At 36.2% G+C, this 27,847-nt stretch overlaps 2 protein-coding genes across 3 annotated transcripts in view; both read left to right on the forward strand.

The window, feature by feature from the left end:
- LOC143228713 (microtubule-associated protein Jupiter-like) overlaps nt 1-15,922 on the forward strand; it is a 34,348-nt gene extending 18,426 nt beyond the window's left edge. For both annotated transcript variants that reach the window (XM_076460003.1, XM_076460002.1), the window contains exon 4: nt 15,218-15,922. In XM_076460003.1, coding sequence (XP_076316118.1) covers nt 15,218-15,321 — 104 coding nt within the window. In that variant the 3' untranslated portion in view covers nt 15,322-15,922. The remainder of the gene's footprint in view (nt 1-15,217) is intronic.
- Nucleotides 15,923-24,518: 8,596 nt separating this feature from the next.
- On the forward strand, nt 24,519-27,469 carry LOC143228717 (cleavage and polyadenylation specificity factor subunit 3-like). The gene has a single exon (XM_076460007.1). The coding sequence runs from the start codon at nt 24,555-24,557 to the stop codon at nt 26,622-26,624; it is 2,070 nt and encodes a 689-aa protein (XP_076316122.1). The 5' UTR covers nt 24,519-24,554; the 3' UTR covers nt 26,625-27,469.
- The last annotated feature ends 378 nt before the right edge of the window (nt 27,470-27,847 follow it).

A 27,847-nucleotide genomic window follows, 5' to 3' on the forward strand; every position in this document is an offset into this window, starting at 1 on the left:
CATATGGTGTTGGTTTAATACCACTTTGCTTTGAAATTACAAGTAACTATAAGACACAAAAACACTTAGAGTGAGAACAGTTAGTATGTGAAAGTAATGAAACCGTATTTTGTGCAGCGGTGGAGGGAACTGAGAAGCGATATAACAAATTGGGGGAAACTGAAAAGCGATATAACAAATTGGGGGGAACTGAGAAGCGATATAACAAATTGGGGGAACTCAGAAGCGATATATCAAATTGGGGAACTGAGAAGCGATATAACAAATTGGGGAACTGAGAAGCGATATATCAAATTGGGTGAACTGAGAAGTGATATAACAAATTGGGGGAACTTAGAAGAGATATAACAAATTGAGGGAACTGAGAAGCGATAAAATAAATAGGGGGAACTGAGAAGCGATATAACAAATTGGGGAACTGAGAAGCGATATATCAAATTGGGGAACTGAGAAGCGATATAACAAATTGGGGGAACTGAGAAGCGATATAACAAATTGGGGGAAACTGAGAAGCGATATAACAAATTGGGGGGAACTGAGAAGCGATATAACAAATTGGGGGAACTCAGAAGCGATATATCAAATTGGGGAACTCAGAAGCGATATAACAAATTGGGGGAACTGAGAAGCGATATATCAAATTGGGTGAACTGAGAAGCGATATAACAAATTGGGGGGAACTGAGAAGCGATATAACAAATTGGGGGGAACTGAGAAGAGATAAAACAAATTGAGGGAACTGAGAAGCGATAAAATAAATCGGGGGAAATGAGAAGCGATATAACAAATTGGGGGGAACTGAGAAGCGATATAACAAATTGGGGGAACTCAGAAGCGATATATCAAATTGGGGAACTCAGAAGCGATATAACAAATTGGGGGAACTGAGAAGCGATATATCAAATTGGGTGAACTGAGAAGCGATATAACAAATTGGGGGGAACTGAGAAGCGATATAACAAATTGGGGGAACTGAGAAGAGATAATACAAATTGAGGGAACTTAGAAGCGATATAACAAATTGGAGGAAACTGAGAAGCGATATAACAAATTGGGGGGAACTGAGAAGCGATATAACAAATTGGGGGAACTCAGAAGCGATATATCAAATTGGGGAACTCAGAAGCGATATAACAAATTGGGGGAACTGAGAAGCGATATAACAAATTGGGGGAACTGAGAAGAGATAAAACAAATTGAGGGAACTGAGAAGCGATAAAATAAATCGGGGGAACTGAGAAGCGATATATCAAATTGGGAAAACTAAGAAGCGATATAACAAATTATTTTAAAAATTATGTTCGTTTGCTAAAGAAAAGAACACTACACAACGGTAAAGTGCTCTTAGGTTTGTGAAAATTTATATAAAACAATTGGCGTAACTTCATTTAAACGTAATTCTTTTGGTTTCTACCAGGGGGAATCTGATATACTAAATTGGTTAACGAGTATCTTACCCTTGGTTTAATTCTGTCTCTTTATCTATCTTCTCAGTTTGTTTATTTAGAATTAGACACAAAGATACATAATGGGCTATCTGTTCTCTGCCCACCACGGGTATGTATACAATCTTGGTTTTTAACGATGTGAATACACGGATATACTGGTGTGTCACTGGAAGAGCTCTCTTAGTACGAAAACAACTTAACGATTTCTTGAAACATTCTATTTCAAGTATGTTCTGTAGTACCAGTAAACCAGCGTTGTGTAGTATCAGTAAACCAGTGTTGTGTAGTATCAGTAAACCAGTGTTCTGTAGTATCAGAACCCAGTGTTCTGTAGTATCAGAACCCAGTGTTCTGTAGTATCAGTAAACCAGTGTTCTGTAGTATCAGTAAACCAGTGTTCTGTAGTATCAGAACCCAGTGTTGTGTAGTACCAGTAAACCAGTGTTCTGTAGTATCAGAACCCAGTGTTGTGTAGTATCAGTAAACCTGTGTTCTGTAGTATCAGTAAACAAGTGTTCTGTAGTATCAGTAACCCAGTGTTCTCTAGTATCAGTAAACCAGTGTTCTGTAGTATCAGTAAACCAGTGTTCTGTAGTATCAGTAACCCAGTGTTCTGTAGTATCAGTAAATCAGTGTTCTGTAGTATCAGTAACCCAGTGTTGTGTAGTATCAGTAAACCAGCGTTGTGTAGTATCAGTAAACCAGTGTTCTGTAGTATCAGTAAACCAGTGTTCTCTAGTATCAGTAAACCAGTGTTCTGTAGTATCAGTAAACCAGTGTTCTCTAGTATCAGTAAACCAGTGTTCTCTAGTATCAGTAAATCAGTGTTCTGTAGTATCAGTAAACCAATGTTCTGTAGTATCAGTAAACCAGTGTTCTCAAGTATCAGTAAACCAGTGTTCTCTAGTATCAGTAAACCAGTGTTCTCTAGTATCAGTAAACCAGTGTTCTGTAGTATCAGTAAACCAGTGTTCTGTAGTATCAGTAACCCAGTGCTCTGTAGTATCAGTAAACCACTGTTCTGTAGTATCAGTAAACCAGTGTTCTGTAGTATCAGTAAAGTATAAGTAAACCAGTGTTCTGTAGTATAAGTAAATCAGTGTTCTGTAGTATCAGCAAACCAGTGTTCTGTAGTATCAGTAAACCAGTGTTCTGTAGCATAAGTAAACCAGTGTTCTGTAGTATCATAAACCAGTGTTCTGTAGTATCAGTAAACCAGTGTTCTGTAGTATCAGTAAACAGTGTTGTGTAGTATCAGTAAACCAGTGTTTTGTAGTATCAGTAAACCAGTGTTGTTTAGTATCAGTAAACCAGTGTTCTGTAGTATAAGTAACCCAGTGTTCTGTAGTATCAGTAAACCAGTGTTGTGTAGTATCAGTAAACCAGTGTTCTGTGGTATCAGTAACCAGAGTTGTGTAGTATCAGTAAACAGTGTTCTGTAGTATCAGTGAACCATTGTTATGTAGTGTCAGTAAACAGTGTTGTGTAGCATCAGTAAACCAGTGTTCTGTATTATAAGTAACCCACAGTTCTGTAGTATCAGTAAACCAGTGTTGTGTAGTATCAGTAAACCAGTGTTCTGTAGTATCAGTAAACAGTGTTCTGTAGTATCAGTGAACCATTGTTATGTAGTGTCAGTAAACAGTGTTGTGTAGTATCAGTAAACCAGTGTTCTGTAGTATCAGTAACCCAGTGTTCTGTAGTATCAGTAAACCACTGTTCTGTAGTATCAGTAAACAGTGTTGTCTAGTATCAGTAAACCAGTGTTCTCTACTATCAGTAACCCAGTGTTCTGTAGTATCAGTAAACCAGTGTTCTGTAGTATCAGTAAACCAGTGTTCTGTAGCATCAGTAACCAGTGTTGTGTAGTATCAGTAAACCAGTGTTCTGTAGTATCAGTAAACAGTGTTGTGTAGTATCAGTAAACCAGTGTTTTGTAGTATCAGTAAACCAGTGTTTTGTAGTATCAGTAAACCAGTGTTCTGTAGTATCAGTAAACCAGTGTTTTGTAGTATCAGTAAACCAGTGTTCTGTAGTATCAGTAAACCAGTGTTCTGTAGCATAAGTAAACCAGTGTTCTGTAGTATCAGTAAACCAGTGTTGTATAGTATCAGTAACCCAGTGTTGTGTAGTATCAGTAAACCAGTATTCTGTAGTATCAGTAAACCAGTGTTCTGTAGTATCAGTAAACAGTGTTCTGTAGTATCAGCAAACCAGTGTTCTGTAGTATCAGTAAACCAGTGTTCTGTAGCATAAGTAAACCAGTGTTCTGTAGTATCAGTAAACCAGTGTTGTGTAGTATCAGTAACCCAGTGTTGTGTAGTGTCAGTAAACCAGTGTTCTGTAGTATCAGTAAACCAGTGTTCTGTAGTATCAGTAAACCAGTGTTGTGTAGTATCAGTAACCAGTGTTCTGTGGTATCAGTAACCCAGTGTTGTGTAGTATCAGTAAACCAGTGTTCTGTAGTATCAGTAAACAGTGTTCTTTAGTATCAGCAAACCAGTGTTCTGTAGTATCAGTAAACCAGTGTTCTGTAGCATAAGTAAACCAGTGTTCTGTAGTATCAGTAAACCAGTGTTGTGTAGTATCAGTAACCCAGTGTTGTGTAGTATCAGTAAACCAGTGTTCTGTAGTATCAGTAAACCAGTGTTCTGTAGTATCAGTAAACAGTGTTGTTTAGTATCAGTAACCATTGTTATGTAGTGTCAGGAAACAGTGTTGTGTAGTATCAGTAAACCAGTGTTCTGTAGTATCAGTAAACCAGTGTTGTGTAGTATAAGTGAACCAGTGTTCTGTAGTGTCAGTAAACATTGTTCTGTAGTATCAGTAAACCTGTGTTCTGTAGTATCAGTAAACCAGTGTTGTGTAGTATAAGTGAACCAGTGTTCTGTAGTATCAGTAAACCAGTGTTCTATAGTATCAGTAAACAGTGTTCTGTAGTATCAGTAAACCAGTGTTCTGTAGTATCAGTAACCATTGTTATGTAGTGTCAGTAAACAGTGTTGTGTAGTATCGGTAAACCAGTGTTTTGTAGTATCAGTAAACCAGTGTTGTGTAGTATCAGTAAACCAGTGTTGTGTAGTATCAGTAAACCAGTGTTCTGTAGTATCAGTAAACAGTGTTCTGTAGTATCAGTAAACCAGTGTTCTGTAGTATCAGTAACTCAGTGTTCTGTAGTATCAGTAAACCAGTGTTCTGTAGTATCAGTAAACTAGTGTTCTGTAGTATCAGTAAACCAGTGTTCTGTAGTATCAGTAAAACAGTGTTCTGTAGTATCAGTAAACCAGTGTTCTGTAGTATCAGTAAAACAGTGTTGTGTAGTATCAGTAAACCAGTGTTCTGTAGTATCAGTAAACCAGTGTTCTGTAGTATCAGTAAACCAGTGTTGTGTAGTATCAGTAAACAGTGTTCTGTAGTATCAGTGAACCATTGTTATGTAGTGTCAGTAAATAGTGTTGTGTAGTATCAGTAAACCAGTGTTCTGTAGTATAAGTAACCTAGTGTTCTGTAGTATCAGTAAATCAGTGTTATGTAGTATCAGTAAACCAGTGTTCTGTAGTATCAGTAACCAGTGTTCTGTAGTATAAGTAAACCAGTGTTCTGTAGTATCAGTAACCCAGTGTTCTGTAGTATCAGTGAACCATTGTTACGTAGTATAAGTAACCTAGTGTTCTGTAGTATCAGTAAATCAGTGTTGTGTAGTATCAGTAAACCAGTGTTCTGTAGTATCAGTAACCAGTGTTCTGTAGTATAAGTAACCCAGTGTTCTGTAGTATCAGTAAACCAGTGTTCTGTAGTATAAGTAACCTAGTGTTCTGTAGTATCAGTAAATCAGTGTTGTGTAGTATCAGTAAACCAGTGTTCTGTAGTATCAGTAACCAGTGTTCTGTAGTATCAGTGAACCATTGTTACGTAGTGTCAGTAAACAGTTTTGTGTAGTATCAGTAAACCAGTGTTCTGTAGTATCAGTGAACCATTGTTATGTAGTGTCAGTGAACCATTGTTACGTAGTGTCAGTAAACAGTGTTGTGTAGTATCAGTAACCCAGTGTTGTGTAGTATCGGTAAACCAGTGTTCTGTAGTATCAGTAAACAGTGTTCTGTAGTATCAGTGAACCATTGTTATGTAGTGTCAGTAAACAGTGTTGTGTAGTATCAGTAACCCAGTGTTGTGTTGTATCAGTAAAACAGTGTTGTGTAGTATCAGTAAACCAGTGTTCTGTAGTATCAGTAAATCAGTGTTGTGTAGTATAAGTAAACCAGTGTTCTTTAGTATCAGTAAACCAGTGTTCTGTAGTATCAGTAAACAGTGTTCTGTAGTATTAGTGAACCATTGTTATGTAGTGTCAGTAAACAGTGTTGTGTAGTATCAGTAACCCAGTGTTGTGTAGTATCGGTAAACCAGTGTTGTGTAGTATCAGTAAAACAGTGTTGTGTAGTATCAGTAACCCAGTGTTGTGTAGTATCGGTAAACCAGTGTTGTGTAGTATCAGTAAAACAGTGTTGTGTAGTATCAGTGAACCAGTGTTCTGTAGTATCAGTAAACCAGTGTTCTGTAGTATCAGTGAACCATTGTTATGTAGTGTCAGTAAACAGTGTTGTGTAGTATCAGTAACCCAGTGTTGTGTTGTATCAGTAAAACAGTGTTGTGTAGTATCAGTAAACCAGTGTTCTGTAGTATCAGTAAATCAGTGTTGTGTAGTATAAGTAAACCAGTGTTCTTTAGTATCAGTAAACCAGTGTTCTGTAGTATCAGTAAACAGTGTTCTGTAGTATTAGTGAACCATTGTTATGTAGTGTCAGTAAACAGTGTTGTGTAGTATCAGTAACCCAGTGTTGTGTAGTATCGGTAAACCAGTGTTGTGTAGTATCAGTAAAACAGTGTTGTGTAGTATCAGTAACCCAGTGTTGTGTAGTATCGGTAAACCAGTGTTGTGTAGTATCAGTAAAACAGTGTTGTGTAGTATCAGTGAACCAGTGTTCTGTAGTATCAGTAAACAGTGTTCTGTAGTATCAGTGAACCATTGTTATATAGTGTCAGTAAACAGTGTTGTGTAGTATCAGTAACCCAGTGTTGTGTTGTATCAGTAAAACAGTGTTGTGTAGTATCAGTAAACCAGTGTTCTGTAGTATCAGTAAATCAGTGTTGTGTAGTATAAGTAAACCAGTGTTCTTTAGTATCAGTAAACCAGTGTTCTGTAGTATCAGTAAACAGTGTTCTGTAGTATTAGTGAACCATTGTTATGTAGTGTCAGTAAACAGTGTTGTGTAGTATCAGTAACCCAGTGTTGTGTAGTATCGGTAAACCAGTGTTGTGTAGTATCAGTAAAACAGTGTTGTGTAGTATCAGTAACCCAGTGTTATGTAGTGTCAGTAAACAGTGTTGTGTAGTATCAGTAAACCAGTGTTGTGCAGTATCAGTAAACCAGTGTTCTGTAGTGTCAGTAACTCAGTGTTCTGTAGTATCAGTAAACCAGTGTTGTGTAGTATCAGTAAACCAGTGTTGTGTAGTATCAGTAACCCAGTGTTCTGTAGTATCAGTAAAACAGTGTTGTGTAGTATCAGTAAAACAGTGTTGTGTAGTATCAGTAAACCAGTGTTCTGTAGTATCAGTAAACCAGTGTTCTGTAGTATCAGTAACCCAGTGTTCTGTAGTATCAGTAAACCAGTGTTCTGTAGTATCAGTAAACCAGTGTTCTGTAGTATCAGTAACCCAGTGTTCTGTAGTATCAGTGAACCATTGTTACGTAGTATAAGTAACCTAGTGTTCTGTAGTATCAGTAAATCAGTGTTGTGTAGTATCAGTAAACCAGTGTTCTGTAGTATCAGTAACCAGTGTTCTGTAGTATAAGTAACCCAGTGTTCTGTAGTATCAGTAAACCAGTGTTCTGTAGTATAAGTAACCTAGTGTTCTGTAGTATCAGTAAATCAGTGTTGTGTAGTATCAGTAAACCAGTGTTCTGTAGTATCAGTAACCAGTGTTCTGTAGTATCAGTGAACCATTGTTACGTAGTGTCAGTAAACAGTTTTGTGTAGTATCAGTAAACCAGTGTTCTGTAGTATCAGTGAACCATTGTTATGTAGTGTCAGTGAACCATTGTTACGTAGTGTCAGTAAACAGTGTTGTGTAGTATCAGTAACCCAGTGTTGTGTAGTATCGGTAAACCAGTGTTCTGTAGTATCAGTAAACAGTGTTCTGTAGTATCAGTGAACCATTGTTATGTAGTGTCAGTAAACAGTGTTGTGTAGTATCAGTAACCCAGTGTTGTGTTGTATCAGTAAAACAGTGTTGTGTAGTATCAGTAAACCAGTGTTCTGTAGTATCAGTAAATCAGTGTTGTGTAGTATAAGTAAACCAGTGTTCTTTAGTATCAGTAAACCAGTGTTCTGTAGTATCAGTAAACAGTGTTCTGTAGTATTAGTGAACCATTGTTATGTAGTGTCAGTAAACAGTGTTGTGTAGTATCAGTAACCCAGTGTTTTGTAGTATCGGTAAACCAGTGTTGTGTAGTATCAGTAAAACAGTGTTGTGTAGTATCAGTAACCCAGTGTTGTGTAGTATCGGTAAACCAGTGTTGTGTAGTATCAGTAAAACAGTGTTGTGTAGTATCAGTGAACCAGTGTTCTGTAGTATCAGTAAACCAGTGTTCTGTAGTATCAGTGAACCATTGTTATGTAGTGTCAGTAAACAGTGTTGTGTAGTATCAGTAACCCAGTGTTGTGTTGTATCAGTAAAACAGTGTTGTGTAGTATCAGTAAACCAGTGTTCTGTAGTATCAGTAAATCAGTGTTGTGTAGTATAAGTAAACCAGTGTTCTGTAGTATCAGTAAACAGTGTTCTGTAGTATTAGTGAACCATTGTTATGTAGTGTCAGTAAACAGTGTTGTGTAGTATCAGTAACCCAGTGTTGTGTAGTATCGGTAAACCAGTGTTGTGTAGTATCAGTAAAACAGTGTTGTGTAGTATCAGTAACCCAGTGTTGTGTAGTATCGGTAAACCAGTGTTGTGTAGTATCAGTAAAACAGTGTTGTGTAGTATCAGTGAACCAGTGTTCTGTAGTATCAGTAAACAGTGTTCTGTAGTATCAGTGAACCATTGTTATGTAGTGTCAGTAAACAGTGTTGTGTAGTATCAGTAACCCAGTGTTGTGTTGTATCAGTAAAACAGTGTTGTGTAGTATCAGTAAACCAGTGTTCTGTAGTATCAGTAAATCAGTGTTGTGTAGTATAAGTAAACCAGTGTTCCTTAGTATCAGTAAACCAGTGTTCTGTAGTATCAGTAAACAGTGTTCTGTAGTATTAGTGAACCATTGTTATGTAGTGTCAGTAAACAGTGTTGTGTAGTATCAGTAACCCAGTGTTGTGTAGTATCGGTAAACCAGTGTTGTGTAGTATCAGTAAAACAGTGTTGTGTAGTATCAGTAACCCAGTGTTATGTAGTGTCAGTAAACAGTGTTGTGTAGTATCAGTAAACCAGTGTTGTGTAGTATCAGTAAACCAGTGTTGTGTAGTATCAGTAACCCAGTGTTCTGTAGTATCAGTAAAACAGTGTTGTGTAGTATCAGTAAAACAGTGTTGTGTAGTATCAGTAAACCAGTGTTCTGTAGTATCAGTAAACCAGTGTTCTGTAGTATCAGTAACCCAGTGTTCTGTAGTATCAGTAAACCAGTGTTCTGTAGTATCAGTAAACCAGTGTTCTGTAGTATCAGTAAACCATTTGTGTAGTATAAGTGAACCAGTGTTCTGTAGTATCAGTAAACCAGTGTTCTGTAGTATCAGTAAACAGTGTTCTGTAGTATCAGTAAAACAGTGTTGTGTAGTATCAGTAAACCATTTGTGTAGTATCAGTAACCCAGTGTTCTGTAGTATCAGTAAACCAGTGTTCTGTAGTATCAGTAAACCAGTGTTCTGTAGTATCAGTAAACCATTTGTGTAGTATCAGTAAAACAGTGTTGTGTAGTATCAGTAAAACAGTGTTGTGTAGTATCAGTAAACCAGTGTTCTGTAGTATCAGTAAACCAGTGTTCTGTAGTATCAGTAACCCAGTGTTCTGTAGTATCAGTAAACCAGTGTTCTGTAGTATCAGTAAACCAGTGTTCTGTAGTATCAGTAAACCATTTGTGTAGTATAAGTGAACCAGTGTTCTGTAGTATGAGTAAACCAGTGTTCTGTAGTATCAGTAAACAGTGTTCTGTAGTATCAGTGAACCATTGTTATGTAGTGTCAGTAAACAGTGTTGTGTAGTATCAGTAAACCAGTGTTGTGTAGTATAAGTAACCCAGTGTTGTGTAGTATCAGTAAACCAGTGTTATGTAGTGTCAGTAAACCAGTGTTCTGTAGTATCAGTAACCAGTGTTCTGTAGTATCAGTAAACAGTGTTCTGTAGTATCAGTAACCATTGTTGTGTAGTGTCAGTAAACAGTGTTGTGTAGTATCAGTAACCCAGTGTTGTGCAGTATCAGTAAACCAGTGTTCTGTAGTGTCAGTAACTCAGTGTTGTGTAGTATCAGTAAACCAGTGTTGTGTAGTATCAGTAAACCAGTGTTCTGTAGTATAAGTAACCTAGTGTTCTGTAGTATCAGTAAACCAGTGTTGTGTAGTATCAGTAAACCAGTGTTCTGTAGTATCAGTAAACCAGTGTTCTGTAGTATCAGTAACCATTGTTGTGTAGTGTCAGTAAACAGTGTTGTGTAGTATAAGTAACCCAGTGTTGTGTAGTATCAGTAAACCAGTGTTATGTAGTGTCAGTAAACCAGTGTTCTGTAGTATCAGTAACCAGTGTTCTGTAGTATCAGTAAACAGTGTTCTGTAGTATCAGTAACCATTGTTGTGTAGTGTCAGTAAACAGTGTTGTGTAGTATCAGTAACCCAGTGTTGTGCAGTATCAGTAAACCAGTGTTCTGTAGTGTCAGTAACTCAGTGTTGTGTAGTATCAGTAAACCAGTGTTGTGTAGTATCAGTAAACCAGTGTTCTGTAGTATAAGTAACCTAGTGTTCTGTAGTATCAGTAAATCAGTGTTGTGTAGTATCAGTAAACCAGTGTTCTGTAGTATCAGTAACCAGTGTTCTGTAGTATAAGTAACCCAGTGTTCTGTAGTATCAGTGAACCAGTGTTCTGTAGTATCAGTAACCCAGTGTTCTGTAGTATCAGTAAACTAGTGTTGTGTAGTATCAGTAAACCAGTGTTCTGTAGTATCAGTAAACCAGTGTTCTGTAGTATCAGTAAACCAGTGTTCTGTAGTATCAGTAACCCAGTGTTCTGTAGTATCAGTAAACCAGTGTTCTGTAGTATCAGTAAACAGTGTTCTGTAGTATCAGTAAACCAGTGTTCTGTAGTATCAGTAACCCAGTGTTCTGTAGTATCAGTAACCCAGTGTTCTGTAGTATCAGTAAACCAGTGTTCTGTAGTATCAGTAAACCAGTGTTGTGTAGTATCAGTAAACCATTTGTGTAGTATAAGTGAACCAGTGTTCTGTAGTATCAGTAAACCAGTGTTCTGTAGTATCGGTGAACCATTGTTATGTAGTGTCAGTAACCAGTGTTCTGTAGTATAAGTAACCCAGTGTTCTGTAGTATCAGTGAACCAGTGTTCTGTAGTATCAGTAAACCAGTGTTCTGTAGTATCAGTAAACCAGTGTTCTGTAGTATCAGTAACCCAGTGTTCTGTAGTATCAGTAAACCAGTGTTCTGTAGTATCAGTAAACCAGTGTTCTGTAGTATCAGTAAACCAGTGTTCTGTAGTATCAGTAAACTAGTGTTGTGTAGTATCAGTAAACCAGTGTTGTGTAGTATCAGTAACCCAGTGTTCTGTAGTATCAGTAAACTAGTGTTGTGTAGTATCAGTAAACCAGTGTTCTGTAGTATCAGTAAACCAGTGTTCTGTAGTATCAGTAAACCAGTGTTCTGTAGTATCAGTAACCCAGTGTTCTGTAGTATCAGTAAACCAGTGTTCTGTAGTATCAGTAAACCAGTGTTCTGTAGTATCAGTAAACCAGTGTTGTGTAGTATCAGTAAACCATTTGTGTAGTATAAGTGAACCAGTGTTCTGTAGTATCAGTAAACCAGTGTTCTGTAGTATCAGTGAACCATTGTTATGTAGTGTCAGTAACCAGTGTTCTGTAGTATAAGTAACCTAGTGTTCTGTAGTATCAGTAAACCAGTGTTCTGTAGTATCAGTAAACCAGTGTTCTGTAGTATCAGTAACCAGTGTTCTGTAGTATAAGTAACCCAGTGTTCTGTAGTATCAGTGAACCAGTGTTCTGTAGTATCAGTAACCCAGTGTTCTGTAGTATCAGTAAACTAGTGTTGTGTAGTATCAGTAAACCAGTGTTCTGTAGTATCAGTAAACCAGTGTTCTGTAGTATCAGTAAACCAGTGTTCTGTAGTATCAGTAACCCAGTGTTCTGTAGTATCAGTAAACCAGTGTTCTGTAGTATCAGTAAACCAGTGTTCTGTAGTATCAGTAAACCAGTGTTGTGTAGTATCAGTAAACCATTTGTGTAGTATAAGTGAACCAGTGTTCTGTAGTATCAGTAAACCAGTGTTCTGTAGTATCAGTGAACCATTGTTATGTAGTGTCAGTAAACAGTGTTGTGTAGTATCAGTAAACCAGTGTTGTGTAGTATAAGTAACCCAGTGTTGTGTAGTATCAGTAAACCAGTGTTGTGTAGTATCAGTAAACCAGTGTTATGTAGTGTCAGTAAACCAGTGTTCTGTAGTATCAGTAAACCATTTGTGTAGTATAAGTGAACCAGTGTTCTGTAGTATCAGTAAACCAGTGTTCTGTAGTATCAGTGAACCATTGTTATGTAGTGTCAGTAAACAGTGTTGTGTAGTATCAGTAAACCAGTGTTGTGTAGTATAAGTAACCCAGTGTTGTGTAGTATCAGTAAACCAGTGTTATGTAGTGTCAGTAAACCAGTGTTCTGTAGTATCAGTAACCAGTGTTCTGTAGTATCAGTAAACCAGTGTTCTGTAGTGTCAGTAACTCAGTGCTCTGTAGTATCAGTAAATCAGTGTTCTGTAGTATCAGTAAACCAGTGTTGTGTAGTATAAGTAACCCAGTGTTGTGTAGTATCAGTAAACCAGTGTTATGTAGTGTCAGTAAACCAGTGTTCTGTAGTATCAGTAAACCATTTGTGTAGTATAAGTGAACCAGTGTTCTGTAGTATCAGTAAACCAGTGTTCTGTAGTATCAGTGAACCATTGTTATGTAGTGTCAGTAAACAGTGTTGTGTAGTATCAGTAAACCAGTGTTGTGTAGTATAAGTAACCCAGTGTTGTGTAGTATCAGTAAACCAGTGTTATGTAGTGTCAGTAAACCAGTGTTCTGTAGTATCAGTAACCAGTGTTCTGTAGTATCAGTAAACCAGTGTTCTGTAGTGTCAGTAACTCAGTGCTCTGTAGTATCAGTAAATCAGTGTTCTGTAGTATCAGTAAACTAGTGTTCTGTAGTATCAGTAAACCAGTGTTGTGTAGTATCAGTAAACCAGTGTTCTGTAGTATCTGTTACCCAGTGTTCTGTAGTATCAGTAAACCAGTGTTCTGTAGTATCAGTGAACCATTGTTCTGTAGTGTCAGTAACTCAGTGTTCTGTAGTATCAGTAAACCAGTGTTGTGTAGTATAAGTAACCCAGTGTTGTGTAGTATCAGTAAACCAGTGTTATGTAGTGTCAGTAAACCAGTGTTCTGTAGTATCAGTAAACCATTTGTGTAGTATAAGTGAACCAGTGTTCTGTAGTATCAGTAAACCAGTGTTCTGTAGTATCAGTGAACCATTGTTATGTAGTGTCAGTAAACAGTGTTGTGTAGTATCAGTAAACCAGTGTTGTGTAGTATAAGTAACCCAGTGTTGTGTAGTATCAGTAAACCAGTGTTATGTAGTGTCAGTAAACCAGTGTTCTGTAGTATCAGTAACCAGTGTTCTGTAGTATCAGTAAACCAGTGTTCTGTAGTGTCAGTAACTCAGTGCTCTGTAGTATCAGTAAATCAGTGTTCTGTAGTATCAGTAAACTAGTGTTCTGTAGTATCAGTAAACCAGTGTTGTGTAGTATCAGTAAACCAGTGTTCTGTAGTATCTGTTACCCAGTGTTCTGTAGTATCAGTAAACCAGTGTTGTGTAGTATCAGTAAACCAGTGTTCTGTAGTATCAGTAACCCAGTGTTGTGTAGTATCAGTAAACCAGTGTTCTGTAATATCAGTAAACCAGTGTTCTGTAGTATCAGTAAACAGTGTTCTGTAGTATCTGTAACCCAGTGTTCTGTAGTATCAGTAAACCAGTGTTCTGTAGTATCAGTAACCCAGTGTTGTCTAGTATCGGTAAACCAGTGTTCTGTAGTATCAGTAACCCAGTGTTCTGTAGTATCAGTAAACCAGTGTTCTGTACTATCAGTAAACCAGTGTTCTGTAGTATCAGTAAACCAGTGTTCTGTAGTATCAGTAAACCAGTGTTCTGTAGTATCAGTAACCCAGTGTTGTCTAGTATCAGTAAACCAGTGTTCTGTAGTATCAGTAACCCAGTGTTCTGTAGTATCAGTAAACCAGTGTTCTGTAGTATCAGTAAACCAGTGTTCTGTAGTATCAGTAACCCAGTGTTGTGTAGTATCAGTAAACAGTGTTCTGTACTCTCAGTAAATCAGTGTTCTGTAGTATCAGTAAACCAGTGTTCTGTAGTATCAGTAAACCAGTGTTCTGTAGTATCAGTCACCCAGTGTTCTGTAGTATCAGTAAACCAGTGTTCTCTAGTATCAGTAAACCAGTGTTCTGTAGTATCAGTAAACCAGTGTTCTGTAGTATCAGTGACCCAGTGTTCTGTAGTATCAGTAAACCACTGTTCTGTAGTATCAGTAAACCAGTGTTCTGTAGTATCAGTAAACCAGTGTTCTGTAGTATCAGTAAACCAGTGTTCTCTAGTATCAGTAAACCAGTGTTCTGTACTCTCAGTAAATCAGTGTTCTGTAGTATCAGTAAATAGTATTCTGTAGTTTAAAGTAGCAGTGATCAGTGTCATAAATGTTATTAATCCAATTGAAAATGGAAACTTTCCTGTGACCATCTTGACAAATATTTACGTGTGGGTTTGCTGTTAACGTGAGTGTATCGACGCATAGTTTAAGAATGGCATCCCACTTTTAACCTTGTCGTTAAAATTGAAGGTGTGAAGCAGTAAACCTACAGCTGTGCTAGGTTTCGCTCAAAGACTACTTTAAATAACGACCTTAACTTATATCTTAAAATACTCTGGATAAACAGCTACGATACCCCCTCACTAAGGTGTGTTGGAAAATAGTTGGCTTGGTACCCTCTACTTTCACGCGAGTTTCTACCCATGTTTAGGGCAATCTGCTACAATCCAAAGAAACAACTATCACATATAAATTGTTAGAGATTATAACATAAGCTGAACAAGGTAAGTTAGAATTATTTAGGTTATAAATTAAATTCATTATATTTTGTTTACAATGTATATGAGTGTACATAATTGAATATAATGTGTGATTTAAGTTCGTTATGTGTGTTTTATTTTTCGTCATAAGCTACGTGTAGTATTGATAACAAATTTTTATCTGATATGGCGCTACCTACACAAATCTTTGATCCCTTAAAACCAGTATTGTTCTCCAGCGTAAACAACAGAATTAACTCTCAGTGATGTCGAGAACTTTTGTGGATCATAAAACACTTTATTAAGTTCAATTGAAGACATTATTGCGAGCTGTATCTGTTCTCATATTCATAACGAAATGAAAGTTTTCTTTTGTAATCTCACAGATTCGGAAGATAAGAATGATATTGATAAACAATCGACGACTCCTGAGAAAGTACCAGTACGCACAAGAATTCCGCCAGGAGGAGTTTCATCCGGAATATTTTAACAAGTGGAGAGTTGTGACTGAAAGAGGGTGAAACTGACATCGAGGCACGATTCTGAATAGTAGAATGGTTTCAGTGATCAATATTTGTGTTTCATGTTGGATTTAAACTTCATCATTTGTCAGTTTATTAAGTCTTCTAATTTTAGCTTTTGAAATTTTAGCTCGAGTTTAGCACAAGACAAGTAAAATAGATTGAGAAAGGTTTCGTTTTTGACAATCGAATTTGCTGATTATTTTGAATCGTTGGAAGAAAAATAAATATTTCATTTTTATCGTACGATAAAATTAATAAAAGTTTGTCTCTAAATGAAGGCCTGTCTCTATAGAGTTATCGAAATTAAGGGTAAATAAAACCAAAGGCTTTTGTATTACTTACGAGAGAAATATGTGGCATGTTTTTTATTATGTACCAACCGTATGAAGTATTATCGAATTAATTTTTTAAAATACCTTTAGGTTTTGCTACGTGTTTTGTATAATTTTAATTACTTTCTATTAACTGTTTTAATTATCTTGTACCAATAATAATGTATTACAATCTGATTTTGTTATTAATTTCTCGGTTTGTCTACACTTTGAAATAAAGTATTTTCCAATAAAACTCAACAACCAGTGATTTCTTATTCCTATTTTGTCAAAGGAAATGACGTTGCTTAATGTTTAAAGCTATAACCATATATGGTGATGCCCGATGTGTGTGTTAAGTTTCTTATCACTAGACGAAAATAATTAACTATAAAATTAAAATACAGGAAGCGAAAAATGAAACTTCTAGTAACCTGTTGTTTAAAACTGACAGGATATAAACCTGTACTTGTAGAAAGAAAACCTGGCGCAACGTAAAAAGTTTCGTGAGATAAAGTTTATCAACCTAAATTAAAACACAATAATATCATGTGAATATTATAAAGGATAAATATTTAACAACGACTCAAAACTTGACTTAGAAAACTATTTGACTTTATTACAATATATGACATATTAACATCAGACACACGTTTACAAAACTGTTATTGTACAAGTGGATTAAATATAAATTAATTTATATTATAGTGTGACCTCTCAAGTGAAGGATTTGTTACTATATCAAAATATACAATGTGACCTCTCAAGTGAAGGATTTGTTACTATATCAAAATATACAATGTGACATCTCAAGTGAAGGATTTGTTACTATATCAAAATATACAGTGTGACATCTCAAGTGAAGGATTTGTTACTATATCAAAATATACAGTGTGACACCTCAAGTGAAGGATTTGTTACTATATCAAAATATACAATGTGACCTCTCAAGTGAAGGATTTGTTACTATATCAAAATATACAGTGTGACATCTCAAGTGAAAGATTAGTTAACATCTAAATATATATAGTGTGACATACAAAGTGAAGGATTGGTTAACATCTAAATATGTATAGTGTAACATACAAAGTGAAGGATTAGTTAACATCTAAATATATATAGTGTGACATCCAAAGTGAAGGATCGGTTAACATCTAAATCTATATAGTGTGACATCCAAAGTGAAGGATCGGTTAACATCTCAATATATATAGTGTAACATACAAAGTGAAGGATTAGTTAACATCTAAATATATATAGTGTAACATACAAAGTGAAGGATTGGTTAGTATCTAAATATATATAGTGTAACATACAAAGTGAAGGATTAGTTAGTATCTAAATATATATAGTGTAACATACAAAGTGAAGGATTAGTTAACATCTAAATATATATAGCGTGACATCCAAAGTGAAGGATTAGTTAACATCTAAATATATATAGCGTAACATACAAAGTGAAGGATTAGTTAACATCTAAATATATATAGTGTAACATACAAAGTGAAGGATTAGTTAACATCTAAATATATATAGTGTAACATACAAAGTGAAGGATTAGTTAGTATCTAAATATATATAGTGTAACATACAAAGTGAAGGATCAGTTAGTATCTAAATATATATAGTGTAACATACAAAGTGAAGGATTAGTTAACATCTAAATATATATAGCGTAACATACAAAGTGAAGGATTAGTTAATATCTAAATATATATAGTGTAATATAGAAAGTGAGGGATTAGTTAACATCTAAATATATATAGTGTAACATACAAAGTGAGGGATTAGTTAACATCTAAATATATATAGTGTAACATACAAAGTGAAGGATTAGTTAACATCTCAATATATATAGTGTAACATACAAAGTGAAGGATTAGTTAACATCTAAATATATATAGTGTAACATACAAAGTGAAGGATTAGTTAACATCTAAATATATATAGTGTAACATACAAAGTGAAGGATTAGTTAACATCTAAATATATATAGTGTAACATACAAAGTGAAGGATTAGTTAACATCTAAATATATATAATGTGACATCCAAAGTGAAGGATTAGTTAACATCTAAATATATATAGTGTAACATACAAAGTGAAGGATTAGTTAACATCTAAATATATATAGTGTAACATACAAAGTGAAGGATTAGTTAACATCTAAATATATATAGTGTGACATCCAAAGTGAAGGATTAGTTAACATCTAAATATATATAGTGTAACATACAAAGTGAAGGATTAGTTAACATCTAAATATATATAGCGTAACATACAAAGTGAAGGATTAGTTAACATCTAAATATATTGTGTGACTTCCAAAGTGAAGGATTAGTTAACATCTAAATATGTATAGTGTAACATACAAACTGAAAGGTTGATTACTATCTAAATATATATAATGTTACATACAAAGTGATGGATTAGTTAACATCTTAATATATATAGTGTAACATACAAAGTGAAGGATCGGTTAACATCTTAATATATATAGTGTAACATACAAAGTGAAGGCTTTGTTACAGTTTATCAATCTAGCTGCCCCACTTCGCTTGTGATATTGTTAACTTGATGGCCAGGCCCCCATCTCCACCTGGAAGAGACTGGCGCCAGCCCTGTATTTCAGTATTTTAAAAATTAGTAAAACGTTCATTGATGTAGTGGGCGGATGACAACAATGACCTTCGTGTGTCTCACGTCTATCGATGCTATAAAAGTAACTTTGACAACAATGCTGACGGCGAATTAAACCAGCCAATGAGAGTGTTTCTCGTCTTCCTCGCAGCACATGGCTTTCACTAAGGATGAGCGGACCGCTGTTTCCTGGCTTAATTAACAAGAACACTAAACTATCACTAACTTGTAACATGCTCGACTCTGCTCGATACGAAACAGCTGGTTTTCCTGGCACGTGAATACACTGGTCTCGAGAACCCGGTTGTTGTTGTAGGTGCATATTTATATGCATATCAACTGTTATTTTAGTTCTCTCTCTTCGTTAATATAAAGGTATTTTTTTTATACGTTCTGGTGACCGGCCATTCACATCAAGAACGATGTTTTTAATTTAAAAGATTTGAAAAGCGTTTCGTAGTTTTGGCTTGCGACGCATGTTAGAGGAATTACGGGAGTTAGAGTCGACAGTATCTCACATTTTGGGACCCATGTTTGTTTCTCAATTTCGCGCAAAGCTACATTAGGGCTAGCTGTGCTAGCCGTCCCTAATTTAGCAGTGTATGACTGGAGGGAAGGCAGTTAGTCACCACCACCCACCGCTAACTCTTGGGCTACTCTTTTACCAACAAATAGTGGGATCGACCGTTACATTATAATGCCCCTACGGATGAAAGGGCGAGCATGTCTGGCACGATGAGGATTTGAACCTGCGACCCTCAGATTACGAGTCGAACGCCTTAACCCACCTGGCCATGCTGGGCCTGGGACTTACGTTTATAGTGGTATTATAAACAAACGTGAAAGATGAATGACAATAATATAGTTATTTATTATTTTCAATGTGAATAATTTATTAATGAGTGTTTCCCGTGCAGTGAACATTAAAATAATAAGGTATGTTGCCTTATTACGAGCCTTCTTGCAAAGTTGTATCAAACAAACGGTAAGTGAGGTTTACACGATTTAGAAATGTGACTGATGAGTGTTTTCACAAAGCCCTGCTTGAGACTCGCGCATGCGCTTCGCATTGAAATTGTCCCGTAATGGGAAAATGTAACCGTAATTACACGTGTGAAATGTGACAAGGCGTCGCATTTCCCATACGTGAGATTAAAGGTAAATTATCTATCAAATGAACGTGCTTGCGATTTACTGATTATGCAGTAATTTAGTGGTGTACTATGTCTGGTTTGTTTGTTTGTTTGTTTGTTTTGGAATTTCGCACAAAGCTACTCGAGGGCTATCTGTGCTAGCCGTCCCTAATTTTGCAGTGTAAGACTAGAGGGAAGGCAGCTAGTCATCACCACCCACCGCCAACTCTTGGGCTACTCTTTTACCAACGAATAGTGGGATTGACCGTCACATTATACACCCCCACGGCTGGGAGGGCGAGCATGTTTAGCGCGACGCGGGCGCGAACCCGCGACCCTCGGATTACGAGTCGCACGCCTTACGCGCTTGGCCATGCCAGGCCACTATGTCTGGTGGCTGAACTTTTATATTTTATGGGTGAACTTTGGGTGATGAAATAGTCCAAATGTGCATAGTTATATGTTCTGAGTTATCTTTTATTTACCATAATGAAGTTTCGGATTAACAGAACTCTTCACCATATTTAAATTTTACAAGTTAGATTTTAATCTGGATATTTAAATAACTAAAATATCGTTTTAATTATATCTTCCATTAAGTACAAAGTGTTTAGTTGCAATTCAACTGTATATAACGTAAAATAAGTAATGTTGTGTTATTAATTCGATTCAATTAATTTTATAAAATTGATTAATCTTACAATTCACTTTAACTTCATTCACGATTAACAGTTGTCACTTGTAAAAACTGACATTTTTCACTTCTTTTTGTTTGTTAGGCGGTTTATTTTAAATTAGTTAACAAAAATAATTTGAAACCTAGTCCATCTAATGAAACCAAATTAGTTTATTTAATTTTTACCGTTTCTACAAGTTGTCTTCACTAGTGCACAGTTGTAGGCCTAAAGCTTTGAAAAGACATAATCGAATTAATGTAGGCCTAAGCCTATAAAAAACATACAACTGAATTCATGATCTGTATGTCATTAGTTCTCTAACTAAAAAAATAAATTCAAAATTAAATATGTTGCTTATAACAACACATATAGCGCCTAGACCAATACTATGTTTATTGCATTTCAGTCAACCTGATAAACCTCGGTAGTATGCGTCAGCACTGGATATGACAGAACTACTATGATTGATATCATACAACCCTTTGCTTGCACTCACGGACTCTTCAAATTATTATTGTTTTCTACCGATGGCGCTACGGTTGTACAACACACTTCAGAAACAAGAAAATTAGTTCGCCATTTGTTATGAATGTTTGTTTGTCAGATTTCGCACGAAGCAAATTTAGGACATTCATAACTAGTTGCCCCTAATTTAAAAGTGATATTGTAGAGGGAAGGCAGCAAGTCAACAGCATACACCATCAACACCTTGGGATACTCTTTTACTAACGAATAGTGGGATTGACCGTAACATTATAACGCCCCCACGGCTGAAAGATACAGCATGTTCAATAATGGAATTCGAACAACAAAGTTATACCAGACACCTTATGAATGACAGTAGAGACAGTTGAAATAAACTAATAATATTAATGAAATGATAAAAATTTAAATAAACAATTGTACTACAAAATTAAAAGAGATAATGCTGTATTATTAATACTTGTCTAAAACACTGATTTGTAAATAAGTTGAATAAACCTGATAACAGTTATACTGCACTTGCTCAATCTGGTTAATTCTGTAACACTTATTTTCGTAAATATTGATTGTATTTGCATATATATAAACCCACAAATCAAAGCCAGAACGTTCACAATGAGACTTAAAAATCGAAAAACATCTTTTATTACCGGTCACAGCTCTTAAAAGCATTGGAGATATTCCGTCTATTCGACATAATCCAAACGCAGATGTCGAACCAGTTTGCAGCCAGAGAAGATTAAATTAAGAGTTAGGAGTTGAGTTCTTAAACCCACAATGTTTCAGTTTCAACTGATTAAAAGCTAGGAGTTGAGTTTTTAAACTCATAATGTTTCAATTTCAACTAATTAAGAGCTAGAAGTTGAGTTTTTAAACTCACAATGTTTCAATTTCAACTGATTAAGAGCTAGGAGTTGAGTTCTTAAACTCACAATGTTTCAGTTTCAACTGATTAAGAGCTAGGAGTTGAGTTTTTAAACTCACAATGTTTCAATTTCAACTGATTAAGAGCTAGGAGTTGAGTTTTTAAACTCACAATGTTTCAATTTCAACTGATTAAGAGTTAGGAGTTGAGTTTTTAAACTCATAATGTTTCAATTTCAACTGATTAAGAGTTAGGAGTTGAGTTTTTAAACTCATAATGTTTCAATTTCAACTGATTAAAAGCTAGGAGTTGAGTTCTTAAACTCATAATGTTTCAATTTCAACTGATTAAGAGCTAGGAGTTGAGTTCTTAAACTCACAATGTTTCAATTTCAACTGATTAAGAGCTAGGAGTTGAGTTCTTAAACTCACAATTTTTCAATTTTAACTGATTAAGAGCTAGGAGTTGAGTTTTTAAACTCACAATGTTTCAATTTCAACTGATTAAGAGCTAGGAGTTGAGTTTTTAAACTCACAATGTTTCAATTTCAACTGATTAAAAGCTGGGAGTTGAGTTTTTAAACTCACAATGTTTCAATTTCAACTGCTTTTCTCTAGTGAAACAAGTGGTTGAAAGACATTAATCCTCAATATTTAGACATAAAACAAATGTTGTGGAGCAAACAAACCACTCTTTCTACTTGTGTAGACTTTCAACCACCACCCTTTTAATAATTATTATAAAACAATGTTGAATGGTGTTAAATAGAAGTAAAAACCCTTACTTTAATAGATTTATAATTATTATTTAAACCTTCATCTGCTTCACTCTCTCTCTCTTGTCTTGTTCAAGTATTAACCTGGTGAGATGAGACAAACTTAGCTTCCTGAAGTTTATATTTCCATCCTAAAATACTGAACTAATACGAATAATTTTAATACCAATTAATATAATTTTGTAATAATTATTATAAAGTTTATATTTACTATCTGGTTTTTGTCAGTTTGACACTTCAAAATTATGGATAGCTAGGTGTAAATAGCCTCTTGTAAAGACACAGAAAGGATTTGACTTAAACAAAATAATTAACCCTGATAATATAAATTGTTTAACCTCACTTTAACAATCAAAGTATTTCGAAAAATAACCTAGTGTTTAATGATCTTAAAAACAAAACAATAAACAAAACCACAGTGAGCACTGATAACGAAATGTGAAGCATAATAGAAAGTCTGCTACATACCACTTTTAATTTTATTAAATCGAACAAACATCGCAACGAAGTTCGTAAATTAACATGTTTTAGTGTCATAAAGGAATTATTGTCAGCCTTTTTTTTTCAAGTTAACTAGAAATTGTGCTTTTCTTTGTCACCTTATTAGTTATTATAAATAGCTTAAATCACTAAACCATATACAAGGGCTGTTCAAAAAACGCGGACTGACGTCATAAAACAAAATGTACTTTATTTAGAAGTTACAGGTCTGGGACCCCTTCAAAGTACTCTCCTCCCAACGCACACACTTATCCCAATGGTGTTTCCACTTGTTGAAACAGTCCTGGTACGCTTCTTTTGTAATGTCCTCCAGCTCCTTCGTCGCATTTGCCTTAATCTCGGGAATCGTTTCAAATCTTCTTCCTTTCAAGGGTCTTTTGAGTTTGGGGAACACGAAACAATCGCAAGGAGCAAGGTCAGGTGAGTAGGGGAGGTGGGGAAGAACAGTAATCGAGTGTTTGGCCAAAAACTCACGAGTTCTGAAGCACAAATTTCGCAGCAGTGTGGTGCATCTTCAATTTTTCGGTCAAAATCTCGTAACAAGATCCAACTGATATCCCACACTCTTCAGCAAGCTCCCTGACAGTCAGACGTCGATTTGCCCGCACCAAGGAGTTGATTTTGTCGACGTGTGGGTCGTCAGTTGACGTGGAAGGACGTCCAGGACGATCATCATCTTCAATGGACTGTCGACCATCCTTAAAACGTTCATGCCACTTGAAACATGCCGTACGCTTTGTAGAAACATCACCGTAAGCCATTGCAAAAGTTTCAGTCGCAGATTTTCCAAGTTTAACACAAAATTTCACAGAAAGTCGTTGCTCCTTCAGGTCATTCATTCTGAAATCCGCCAAACGAAAAAATCGCACTTCTTTTAAAACCGCGTAGCTAATACACAAATGAAGATATCTGCAATCGGGAAATGGCGTCGTAATTAGCTGATCTGTGCAAACCTAGCGACACCAAGTGGATTCCCCTGGAACCAACTGGAGCCGCGCAATTCAAACAGTCCGCGTATTTTTTGAACAGACCTCGTATATTTCAGAAAGTATTTAAAGCGTTTTCATTAACATGTTAGAGAAAATCGATTTAAGTGACGATAACTTTTTTAGTGTAGTTAATTAAACATTTTGCATTACTGAGAAAACATGTAATAAAAAATATTTTGTGTTCATTACTTTGTGTGTGTTCATGATCTCAAGTAATAGGTGACGATTCATTTGAATTTATGAACATCAAAAGAAATACATTTGATAGTCAGCACACTGGTGAGTCTGGCACGGCCAGGTGGATTAAGGCATTCGACACATAATCTGAGGGTCGTGGGTTCGAATCTCCGTCGCACTAAACATGCTCGCCCTTTCAGCCATGGGGGCGTTATAATGTGACGATGAATTCCGCTGTTCGTTGGTAAAAGAGTAGCCCAAGAGTTGGCGGTGGGTGGTGATGACTAACGGCCTTTCCTCTAGTCTTACACTACTAAATTATGGACGGCTAGTGCAAATAGCCCCTATGTAGCTTTGCGCGAAATTCAAAAACAAATAAACAAACACACCAGTGATACCAAGGAAATGTTTTGAATTTGTGTGTTTGTGTGAAATTTTCCTCAAAGTCGACTGAAATTCAAGAGTCAGTTCACCCATACTGGGACACTGATATATTTCATGTAAATATTCTAACATATTTGTATTGGAATATTTCTTACCCAATATAAATAAATAAATATATATTTACATACACACATATAATTTATTTATTTTTTTATAGTAATAGTTTTACTCTAAAGAGGGCAGCATAAATATTTGCTTCGGAAAATGGCTGCTGCTTCGAAACGTAAAGCCGAAAGTCAAGTACCTCCAGAAGAAAGTGATTTGTTGGTTATCAGACCTTTGGGAGCTGGACAAGAAGTGGGAAGATCATGTGTAATTCTGGAATTCAAGGGAAAACGAATAATGATGGACTGTGGTATTCACCCAGGTTTGTCAGGTATGGACGCCCTTCCTTTTGTGGATCTGATTGAAGCAGATGAGGTGGATTTGTTACTAGTGAGCCATTTTCATTTGGACCACTGTGGCGCATTGCCATGGTTTTTGCAGAAAACTACATTTAAAGGTAGGTGTTTTATGACACACGCAACCAAAGCCATATACCGTTGGCTCTTAGCAGATTACATCAAGGTTAGTAATATAGGTACTGAACAAATGCTGTACTCAGAAGCTGATTTAGAAGCAAGTATGGAAAAAATAGAAACTATTAATTTTCATGAAGAGAAAGAAGTGAATGGTGTACGATTTTGGTGTTATAATGCTGGACATGTGCTAGGAGCTGCAATGTTCATGATAGAAATTGCAGGTGTAAAAGTTCTGTATACGGGTGACTTTTCACGACAGGAAGACAGACATCTGATGGCTGCAGAGATTCCGGGTGTCCACCCAGATGTGTTGATCATTGAATCCACCTATGGTACTCACATTCATGAAAAAAGAGAAGAACGTGAAGCTAGATTCACGGGACTCGTACACGATATAGTAAATCGTGGAGGAAGATGCCTGATACCAGTTTTTGCTCTTGGAAGGGCTCAAGAACTGTTACTGATCTTAGATGAGTATTGGAATAACCATCCTGAACTCCATGATATTCCCATATATTATGCTTCTTCTTTAGCCAAAAAATGCATGGCAGTATATCAGACATATGTTAACGCCATGAACGAGCGAATCCGCCGTCAGATAGCCATTAGTAACCCGTTTGTGTTCAAACACATATCAAACCTGAAGAGCATCGATCACTTCGAGGACGTTGGGCCGTGCGTAGTGATGGCAAGCCCCGGAATGATGCAGAGTGGTCTCTCCAGGGAATTGTTTGAAAGTTGGTGCACTGATCCCAAAAATGGTGTTATTATTGCAGGATACTGTGTCGAAGGAACTTTGGCAAAACACATTCTTTCAGAACCAGAAGAAATAACTACTATGACTGGGCAAAAATTGCAACTCAAGATGTCGGTGGACTACATCTCCTTCTCGGCTCACACAGATTATCAACAAACCAGCGAATTCGTTCGTGCAATGAAACCTCCACATCTCATACTAGTACACGGAGAGCAGAATGAAATGGGTAGATTGAAGTCTGCCATCATTCGAGAATACGAGGACGATGTGGAAACTAACATTGAAGTGCATAATCCAAGAAATACCCAGAGTGTGCAGCTGTACTTTCGTGGTGAGAAGACAGCTAAGGTCATGGGATCTCTTGCAGTTGATCCACCTCAGCAAGGCCACAGACTGTCAGGAGTTCTTGTGAAAAGAAACTTTAGTTATCATTTACTTGCACCGTCAGACTTGTCAAAATACACTGACATGGTCAGAAGTACTGTCAGCCAGAGGCTGAGTTTATATTATACTGGCACCTTACAGTTATTACACTTTTTCTTGAACCAGTTGTCTGGAGATGTGGAAGCCACCGAAGTTCAAGGAAAGAAGGCTCTTAGGGTTTTCAGGAAAATTCTTGTAATTCAGGGAGTCGACATGGTGACTCTTGAATGGAATGCTAGTCCTGTGAATGACATGTATGCTGACGCTGTTGTCACAGTCATTCTTAAAGCTGATAGTGCTGGCATTTCCCCGAAAGTCATTCCACCAATTATGAAACTAGACAAGATGCATTTTACGGAGTGCTTGATGGAGATGCTAGCCGACATGTTTGGAGATGAGGCCGTAAGTAAAATCGTGAAAGGAGACCGAATGTTTGTGACTGTAGATGGGAAATGTGTCAACATCAATCTTCGTAATCAAGAAGTAAAGTGCGAGGAAGATGAGGTGTTACAACAGATGGTTACAACAGCAGTTACGAAGCTTTACAACTCTCTTACACCTGTTAAAGTTTGAATCAGTTGTTACTTGTGTATCATGACAAGTTTTCATGTTGTACATGTATTTTAAAATACATTTTGTTAAACAATAGCATAGTTTGTGAATAAGTGTTAACATTATAAATTTATTTTTCTTGTCAATAAAAACTGTAAACTTCAACATTCTATGTCCAGTACAGATTTTTAAGTTAACTTACAAATGAATATTCTTTGAAATGCTTGGAGTTTAACTTTGTTTTTTTTTCCTTTTCCCACATATAAAACATTAGGCTAGTCTTGTTTTTCTTACAACTGTCGATTGTATTGTTTACTTCTTTGCTCATGTGCTCAGTGGTCTTCTCTCTTCTTTGTTACTTTTCACTAGTAATTTTTGTGTGTTTTCTGTGATCGTACGTTTTCCAATTTGTTTATTAATTTCTTTGCTTGTTGTTCTTTCTCTTTCCAAACATCCATCTTAACATTCTCTTCCTTCTAGAATAATCTTCCCTTTCTTCTGGCCCAGGATGCTGTTAAACAAAGCAGAGCTGGTGTAACTAGTGGTTAAGCTTTGGCAGTGCCACTAATCACCACCCCTCCCCTTCACCAATAGGTCCTTTTGTCCATTACTTCTACTTTGCAACTCCCTGTCTAAATTTGTTTCACTGTCTTACTTCAAAGTTGGTTCTAATTTTTTTTAAAGATCTCCAACTAGTATTTCTTTCCAGACATAACATTTGTCTTCCTTTAACCCACCTCTTCCCAGATCATTCCTGACACACGTCTTTTCTCTGTTATGATGAATTTATCTACAAATAGAGTCCCAAACATTCCTTGTTTTGCCTCTTCACTCAAAGTAGTAATAAACCAAAGGATTCCAAGCCAGTCTTTGTTTTGCCTCTTCACTCAAATTAGTAATAAACAAAAGGATTCAAAGCCAGTTTTTAGTACAGACCAACTTTAACACTCATTTCTTTGTTGCGACTGCTGTCTGTGCTACATAATACTGGTACAGACCAACTTTAACTCTTATTTCTTTGTTGCGACTGCTGTCTGTGCTACATAATACTGGTACAGACCAACTTTAACTCTCACTTCTTTGTTGCTACTGCTGTCTGTGCTACATCATACTGGTACAGACCAACTTTAACTCACTTCTTTGTTGCTACTGCTGTCTGTGTTACATAATACTGGTACAGACCAACTTTAACTCTTATTTCTTTGTTGCTACTGCTGTCTGTGTTACATCATACTGGTACAGAC

Source organism: Tachypleus tridentatus, chromosome 10, assembly GCF_004210375.1.
Source record: "Tachypleus tridentatus isolate NWPU-2018 chromosome 10, ASM421037v1, whole genome shotgun sequence".
NCBI classification, from domain to species: Eukaryota; Metazoa; Arthropoda; class Merostomata; order Xiphosura; family Limulidae; genus Tachypleus; species Tachypleus tridentatus.